The sequence below is a fragment of the Formica exsecta genome, unplaced genomic scaffold, assembly GCF_003651465.1.
Source record: "Formica exsecta isolate Colony F162 unplaced genomic scaffold, ASM365146v1 scaffold401, whole genome shotgun sequence".
Taxonomy (NCBI): Eukaryota; Metazoa; Arthropoda; class Insecta; order Hymenoptera; family Formicidae; genus Formica; species Formica exsecta.
Genome location: NW_021851249.1, coordinates 1 through 9,839, shown reverse-complemented (window position 1 = coordinate 9,839; position 9,839 = coordinate 1). Strand labels below are relative to the sequence as shown.

The 9,839-nt window shown below is 30.6% G+C and overlaps 1 protein-coding gene across 1 annotated transcript; it reads right to left on the bottom strand.

Annotated features, from left to right (window-relative positions):
* Window positions 1–2,744: 2,744 nt before the first annotated feature.
* LOC115240073 (thioredoxin-related transmembrane protein 1) lies at window positions 2,745–7,228 on the bottom strand. The gene is made up of 3 exons (XM_029815043.1): window positions 7,187–7,228; window positions 4,798–4,899; window positions 2,745–4,713 (listed from the first exon to the last, which is right to left on the bottom strand). The coding sequence occupies exons 1-3, from the start codon at window positions 7,226–7,228 to the stop codon at window positions 4,423–4,425; spliced, it is 435 nt and encodes a 144-aa protein (XP_029670903.1). The 3' UTR covers window positions 2,745–4,422.
* Between the last annotated feature and the right edge of the window lie 2,611 nt (window positions 7,229–9,839).

Sequence of the window (9,839 nt, the reverse complement as noted above, 5' to 3'; positions counted from 1 at the left end):
ATTTGTAATAAAGTAAATAGCAACAAGATCAGGATCCATCTGCCGTTTCTCCCAACTAAAAAAAATGGAAAGAGCGAAGATGAGAGAAGAAGAAGTAAGTACTATTTTTGATATATATTTAAATTTTATCATATTTAAATTTTATCATATTTAAATTAAAAAATTTTGTAGATGTTGATAAATGATGATGCCGATTTTATGAAGGGATTTTCTCTTGATGATCCCGTCGCCGCCGCCGCTCCCGTCGCTAATCCCATCATCGCCAATAGCGTCGCCGCCGCTCCCGTCGCTAGTTCGATCGTCGCCGACGTTCCCGTCGTCGGCCGCAATCACATAACCGGCCCCGTCGCCGGTCACATAACCACCGGCCCCGTCGCCAGCCGTATCGCCACCGGCCCCGTCGCTGGCCGTATCGCCACCGGCCCCGTCGCCGGCCGTATCGCCACCGGCCCTATCGCTGGCCCCGTTACGGCCGATCCCATGGACGATATTGGACAAGGTAATATTTTAATTACAGAATTTTAATTATACTATATTGCTTGATACTTTGCTACTTACGTAGTGTATATTTTTCTTTATAATAATAATAATAATTAATAATAATAATAATTAATAATAATAATTAATAATAATAATAACAATGATATTTAATTTTACTGTTATTTACTGTATTATGTTATTTACTGTATTTACTGTATTACTGTATTATGTATTTACTGTAAATTTTCCGCATCATATATAAATAAATCATTTTACTGATATTATACATACTAGACGTAGACTTACATCCTATATTTTACAATCAGCATGCATCAAATCTTTCGCTGTTTGCTTCTCGCTGACAAATTGTACATTTCCATCTTCATAATAACCCAGTAAGCAATTTGATAACAAATTATTGCCAAATTGGCATCAAATTCGCTCAAAACTTGGTACTCAAGCGAATAACCGTACATTTGCGTTGCAAATGCGGCGTGAGGGACAAAATCGCTTTGCGTGTGTGCGTGCGAGCATACGTACGTGAGAGTCTGAACCTTATTATTATTATGAAGAAAAAATAATCACGTTTCTGGTATACGATTATCATTCCTCAGGATTGACTGCACCAATCTTATTCAAACTGGTCGCAATCGAAAGCTTGCATCCATATTGTATAAGAAAAGTGCCGTTAGATTTTTGATTACGGCTTTAGTTCCTGAGGAATTTTAATCGAAAGTTTATTAGACGTAAAACTCCGGATAAGCTATTGGTAGCGTCGCGGCCCTTGTACATAAACAACATAGGCAAACCGAATTACTTATGTATATTGGAAATGTTGAAGACATAGCATATATAATAATTCACTGTAGAAATCACGCCAAAGTGTATATAAAGAGTATATATATATATATATATATACATATATAAAGTACATATATGAAAATTATAAATAAAATAGCTTTAATACTATTAATAATCGATAATTATACTTCTTTTAAGAACAGAGACTTCATTTATTCATAATTCTAATATAACATACATATCTTGTCATAGTGGCATGAAAGAATATTTTTATGAAGATAACTATATTACTCACACATGCATATACACACACATACATACACACTTTTTTTCATAGTATTGTATAAAAGTCGGTAAAATAATTTCAGATATAGCAAGCTAAAGTAGGCCTTTATAAAAATGTAATTTAAAATGTATTACAAAAGGTAGTATTGTGCATTGTAGCATTTTAATGATAAATTGATTTTATCGGATCATTGATAGAAATTGTTATAGTTTATAAAAAGAAAGCAATCATATCTATAAAAAAACCAATATACAAAACATTCTTCTTAAAACCTATATTCAATGATCACTGTTTCTAATTAATAATAAAAATGAACACCAATTGTTAATATGTTACATTAATATTATAATACATGCTAATAAAATTATCAATCTGTTTAGGAAAAAGTTCATAATTTCTTTTTATATAAATGCACGTATAATTATATTAAATAAATAAAAAACACTACCTAAAAAAAAAAAAAAAAATGGGAACACTTTTCATGCCCTAAAAATTTAAAAATAGCATTTTGTAGGTAAAATGTAATTTATGGAATTTAAGTTGAATTTTTCGAGAGAAATTTTTTTATCGTGTTGCAGAGTGTCAAAGATACATAATTTTAAGAAACAAAATAATATGTCCTTTTTTAAAGCACAGAACAAGATAAAAAATTTTTTAGAAACTACCGATAGGATGTTAAAGTTGAAACTTCAGGCTTCAAAATGCATTTCAGTTTTTTGTATACGATAATTTTTCGAGTGTCAGTGGCTTGAAAATAGCCCAATTTTTAGGGTATGAAAAGTATTCCCTATTTTTTTTGTTAGTAATGTGTTTCAAAATATTATAGTATAATTATACAGAGTGTCACTTAAAGACCGCCCACTAAGTACATAGCGTTATTCTTTACCAAAAAATGCATGAGCACACACTACCAGGCACGCGTCTCACTGATGCGCCCGGTTAAAGGTCGGCGCCGATTGGCCTGACTTTACTCAATAATTGCTCCTTTATTAAATGTTATAGAAAAAAATGATTCAGGATTTTTCGACTCATTTTTTGGTAAGAAATAACTTAGTGGGCGGTCTTTAAGTGACACCCTGTATATTTTAACCAAAATGTATATATGAAAAATATTATAAAAACAATCGATCTGTGTGTATAATATAATTAAAATAACTCTCCAATTATTTTTCAATAATTTTTTAAATATAATAAAATACTTTATTTAGAAATAGCATAGAAAAAAGGGATTAAACAAGATGTAATATACAAGATGTCCCAGAATCGATGCACTATGTGTTAATGATAAATTCTTGAGATCATTTGGAGAACAAAATTTTAATATCCAAATACCGAGGCTACAATAGTTTTTAAAAGGAAAACATTTACAATTGGCCAATAATTGCCTACAGTTTGCGCGTTCAGGCACAATACATCGCACAATAACAAAGATTCTTTAAGATATCAAATAGAAGTTTTCTATGTCGATAATTCACTGAAAAAAAATAAATAAAGAAGAAAATAAACAAATAACCATTAAAAAATAAACATTATAACTTAACATTACAAGTATGTATATAGAATTCTACTTTATCAATGTATTCAAATTTTCTATTTTGTGATAAGAAAAAAGATAATTTATTAATTATATTAATTAGAACATTTTTACTATATGAGAGACATTATTCGTCTATGATATACTTCATGTGAAGAAGATTGTTGAGAAATGATTATAATAACATTTTGAAAATATATTAATAGTTAAAAGTGAATTGATATCTTAAAACACCTACTACTATGCAATGCACCGTGTCTAAAAAAGCAAATTTTGAGCAATCTTATTGGTCTACTTTAACTTACTTCTCATTCAAAAATTATTATAGTCTCGACATTTTCGTATAAAGGTTTTCATCTCCAAATAATCTCAAGAATCTATCATTATCAGGTGGTGCGCTGATTCTAGGACGTCTTAATATATAATATATAAACTTATAATAATTGTCATATAGCAACTATAATTAATAAATAGATTTATATTTTAATGGTCTTACAATGCATCTTTAAAGGAAGTAATTAATGCTATTATTTTTTCTTTAATAAAGATATCAAATATGCTTAAACATATTGTTAGATATACAATAAATATTACTTAATATTTCCATTTTTTTCTTAATATTTCCATTTTACTCGTTTCTTTTTCTCATATGAAAAACAAAGCATTAGAAATTATCAAATAGTTTAAAGATTTATTTCTCTCTCGTTATAATCATAAAAAAAATTCATACAGATATTTTAGTTTATCTTTGTCTTTTTTTGTGATCTCAAACATTTTATAAAAATCATATGTAAAAAGTGTTTTAGAGAATTTAGTTACTTCAAGAACTCTTAAGAACGCATTATCATCTAACAAATAACTTGCTAATCAAAACATTTATTAAATTTATTTGACTTAGAAAAAAGTTTTTCCAATATGTTTATATATATTTTTTTATTACTTTGAGAGGATTACGTCTTAAACACATTCAAAAAAATTTAAACTCCACAATGTATTTTGCTTAGAATAAAGTTCTAAGATTTTACTGAGTAATATACCAGAAGTGTCCATTTTCATAACTTCAAAAATATATTTGTAAATAAGAAAACATTTACAATGATAATTTAAAGAAGTTTCTGGCACTTAAATTTTTAAATATAAGGACAGCAAACATGATTGTTTCTTTGAATAATCTATACTGATTATTTAGATTTTGAGATATAAGATATTATGTCACATTATGTGCTATCGCAATGCAGGAATGATTTTGGGAATATACCATAAAAGTTAGTCATAATTGATTCATAATTATTAAATATTTACATTAAGCAAACTATTGTCTCTAATCAGCCTTGCGTGGCTTACGCTTGCGAACATTGGGACTACTAGTATCAGTTTTAGTATCCTTATCTTTCTCACTCACTTCAAGTTCCTTTATCTCAGATTCTATTTTTTCAGGTTCTTCTGCTTCAGATTCTTCTTCATCTACTAAATCATCTCCAACATTTTCAGTAATTTCATCCTCATCCAAACTTCTCTCCTGCATGGAACCATCCAATATATTCTGTTTCTTTTTGTTTTGTTGTTGTGCAGGTTTTGGTGGATAAATGAAGTCGATCAAGCATACAATAAGCTGTATATAAATATAAATATAGTTAATCTTGCATTTAATGTCCATATGAAATTCATGTATTGCATAAATTCATATATCACTTACTAATCCTAATATTGCACCCAAAATAATTGTTGCAACAGCAAAAATCAAATAACTGCCCCATGTAGGTAATCCAATATCTTCCAAAAGTTTATTATGAATAGCCTAAAATGGAAAAAAGTGATTAAATTGGAATTTTTCTATAATATTATACCAATTTAATTTGTATGTAAAAATCAAAGCCATGCATCTCAATTCCACATATTATATTGTTATATATATACACAGAATATTCCACAATTCGCGATTATAATTTTAATAACATATTCTTGAGTTTAAATAAGATCAACTCCAATTTTCTATAAAGAGTGTGCAGGGTCCTTTTCTTGATATTGGATCCACCATATATTAAATTTTCAAATTTTGACTACAGATTTAAAATCAGAAGCCTAAAAGATTCTTACATATTAGGTTTGTAATTCTGAATTTTTAAATTTAGGCTTCAAATTTGTAATCAGTGATTCCAAAAACCCCCATATATTAAATTTCAGCAAAATATGTTAAAGAAAAATTTGTGCCACAAAAGGTTAAATCATTTAAATTGAATTATATTGTGAATTTATATAACTATTATTCATGAAAATTATCTATTAGCTTTTTCGAATGAAGCAGGTTTAATCGTTCTGAAAAAGATTAAATCCAATTTGCCATGAACATCGACCGAAAATGGGTTTTGAATCTGATTAATATAAATATATTTATAATATGAATAATATAAAGTATATCCCGTTTGACGCCATTTTAGCTTTAAAACACATTCTTTGCCTTGATTAATCAATCATCTTATTCAAAGTATTTCATTGATTAATATAATAATCCAAATATACTTCTAATAACCCAAGACAAAGTTTATGATGACATTAATTGTTCTCAGAGTTAAAAATTATTAAACTTGCTTCACTCGAAAACGTTATATGTCAGAAAACGGAAAAATAAGTATAATTTTTTAATATATAATGATGTTGATATCCTGATATAATAAAAGTTGTAGTACTATTTAAAACAAATATAACAATTACTTAATGTATCAATTAAGAATTGCTTTACAAATTATAAGTTTTATCAATTTGAAATTATACAATTTTTTTTGGTTCTCCAACTTAAAAACCTAATAAATTAATAACTGATGTTTAATACATCGTTTGATCACAATATGCAATGTACAAGAGTGAGAAGCTGGCAATGTTGCAGTAAAAATGAAAAAATAGAAATTACCAGTAAAGATTCAAACCAATAAAACTTGTATAACTTATAAAATAATTCTGTTATATATTGTTGTATAAATAGCACTATAATTTGTATTATATTAAAATATCCATATTATTATAAAAAAATTATATATGCTTTTCCATTCTCTAATACATATAATTTTTATGACAATTGAGACAATCGCAATCGCAGCCGCGAGCCGCTAGTGTGATTCGGGCTTTATATTTAAGACCGTCTTAAGCACAATCTTAAGATGTCCTCAACCAATCACAGAGCCGTATTAGGGCCACCGCACAAGCTCTTTCGTAACGCGTTACGTTACGTTAAGAACTAACCGTAAACTTAGATTCGTCCGTAACCTTAAACTTCAGTCAACGCACAAAGAAAATCGTAACCGTAACAAAACAAAAGTAACGTAGCAAAAGAGTGATCAAAGCGTCATTATATATGAGGTAAGTATGTATGATTTATTCTTCCCCAAGGGGTTTGAAGGCTTCTTCCGTACCCTCTTTCCATCTTCGCTTTTTCTACCATCCTCCATCTCATTCTTCTCTCCTCCATCGTTAAGTCCTCGTCCACGCCTATCTTCCACAATCTACTTATCTCGACCTTACTCCATTCTTCTTTCCCTCCATTCTTCTCTTCTTCTTTCTCCTCCTCTCTTCTCCTCCTAGCCCTCTCCTTCTCCTCGTCCTCCTTTCTCCTTTTTATCTCCTTCTTCTCTCTTCCAATTCTTTCTCCTCCTGTGCTCTCTTCCGTGCTCTCCTCTATCCTTTCCCTCCTCTCTCTCCCTCTTCTCCTACTCTCTCCTTTTTTTCTTCCCTTCTCCCGACCTGCTCGCCCTCTTCTCTTCCTTTCCTCTCTCTTCTCTCTCTCCTCCTACCCTACTCCTTCCTTCCTCTTCTCTCTCTCCCGCTTCCTCTTCGCTTTCTTTGTCACTGCCTGTCTCTTCTGCTTCCTCTCTCCATTCCTCCTTTTTCACTACAATTTCCTCCTTCACTGCTCTCCTTGCTCCCCCTAACCCCCTCTTCTCTCTTTTTCTTTGATCCCTCGCCTCCTCTCTCTCTTCTTCTTCCTCCTCTTCACTTTCCTCTTCTTGCGACACCGTTGTTTCCTCCTCCTTTTCTCTCCTTCCTCTCGCTCTCTCTTCTCTCCATTTTAGCTCCTTCCTTATTCCCCTTACCTCCACCACCAGCTCCTTCAACCACTTTTCCATGTCCTCCATCTATTTTTCTTTCCTCCCGTTTTCTTTTCCCAGCCTTCTTCTCTCCATTTCTTTCTTCCCTCTTACTCTCCCTTCCATCTTTATCTCCTTCCTTCTCTTTCCTTCCTGTCCTCTTCCGTTCTTCTCATTCACTCGCTTCACTTAACCTCACTTTCTTCTTCCACCATTTACTTCCTTCTACCCTTTTTCTTGTCTCTCTCCCCTTCTCTTCTTTTCCCTTCCTCTGTTGTTCTTCTGCCTTGTGCCAGTCCCTTTTCACCTCTTTCGCTTCTATCACACCTTTATCCTTCCTTCTTTTCACCTGCTATATTCTATTCCTACTGCCCGTTTCCGTATCGATATCCACTAACTCCCTATGTGCTCGGTCCTAGTTCCTTACTAGAGATCCTCTAATCAGAGACTGGCCACAAGATTTCGTCAAATTCCTGCGAGTGAGAGAGAAATATAGGCTATCTTGCTCTTCCGGGAATGTGTGCGTGTGTATATGTTCTTACCGCAGTGCAACGTGATCAAGGGTGCGTTCGTGCAGCACGCTTTTAGCGCCATGAGCGTGCTCTGTCCTTGTTCATTTTTCAGTAAATAACAAAGATAGAATTACGATTTTAGCGCGTAAGCGTACTTCCCGAACGCAGCCCAAGTGTATAATATTCTTCAAAAATGGGAGGCTGTTCCGCAGAATTTTGCAATAATTCGTTATCGAAGGACTATATTATGAAAGTATTCTCTAGAAATCGTGAACGTTAATATTATTTTTTAACTAAATTAAAATAAAAAATTAATTCAGTTAAAAATTATGTTAAGATTAAATTTATTTAAGTTAAATTAAAATTTAATTTTGAAAAGCATTGCTTATATTAAATTAGAAATTCGTAATTTTTTAAAGTTACATTGCTCAAAACAGTTGTAATAATGTCATCAGATAAATGTAATATTTTATTTGTAAGTTAAGTTTATATAAAATAACAAAGAAATATTGTTTTTTATGTAAGAACGTGTTTTTCTTTTATAATTTTTTTCCTTTACATACATAATTTTTTAACTTAAGAAAAAGTTAATAAGTTAAAGTTTATGTGTTTTAAAAATAACTAGTTGAAGTTAAAAATCATTTAAAATTAACTAAGTTAAATTAAAAGTTATTAACTTTTTAACTTTATTATTAACTTTTAACTTTTTAACTAGTTTTACTACTCAACCCTGCTAAAAAGTAAGATTAATAATGAAAAATATGTAAGGAAGTTTTATAAATTATTGTATCATATTTAATAAAGACGAAGTAAAAAGTTTAAAGAATTTTTTAGTATATAGGCGATTTTTGGCGGGACTCTGATATAGCAAACAAAACGTACCAAACTGTACCACAGTCACGCCAAAAATTCCCTTATATTGTTTTAAAATGTTGTACATAAAAAGAACATAATATTTAATTCCTCTTAAATGTTTATTTTTATTTGTATTTCTGAATAATGTTAATGGTAAGGTTAGTGTGTTTCAAATATGAGCGCTCCAATCATACTTGCAATTGGTGCTTTCTGATTGGCTGAGGCAATCGCAATCGCAACCGCGAGCCGCTAGTGTGATTCGGGCTTTACGTTACGTTAAGTACTAACCGTAAACTTAGATTCGTCCGTAACCTTAAACTTCAGTCAACGCACAGAGAAAAACGTAACCGTAACAAAACAAAGGTAACGTAGCAAAAGAGTGATCAAAGCGTCGTTATATATGAGGTAAGTATATGACATATTTTATTGTAAAAAAGTTTTGTAAATGATTAATTTGATAAATTAATACTCTTATTCATATTTATAACTTTGTTGGAGTAGTTCATTTTCGCAGGTATTGTTAAAATATAACCTCTTATTTTCAAATAACCATACCACTATCTGGGTTTTTTATTTTCGATATTATGTTCATTATTAATTTACATATAATCTAATTACTCATACATATTACTCTAATTTTATTTCAGATAGTTTAACGTTGCATAAAAAATTTGAGATAAAAATAAAGTAGTCCAAAATGCAAAACATGCATCAAAAGCTGTTATTACTTTTATTATTATACATAACAATTTTAATAAAAATTAAGTTAAAACAATAAAGAAAGAATAAGAGATGGGTCAACAGAAGATGGTACGTAAGGCCAATTAATCAGAATAGATTGCATTAAGGGGAGTACCATAATTTATTTAAAGAGCTCATAGAATCTGAGGACAGATGTATGTTCTTTGAATACAGCAGAATGTCAATGTTGCAATTTAACAAATTATTACATTCTGTACAACCTCGCCTTATTAAAAGGAGCAAGCGAGCTCTCATTCCAGAAGAAAGGCTCGTTATTGCTCTGAGGTGATTTGTATTTATGTATATCAGTATGACTAAATTTACTTGTGTTTGGATATTGTAAATGTACTTTTAATAATTCTATTGCTTTATAGATATATTGTGATCGGGAATTCGATAAATTCAATTGCATTTTCTTTTCGAGTCGGTCAATCCACAGTAAGGAATATAATAAAAAAAATCTGCGCTGTAATTTCTGATATTTTGACTCCATTGTATCTGAGAGATCCAACAGAAGAAGAGTGGAAATCGATTCTTGATGGATATTGGAA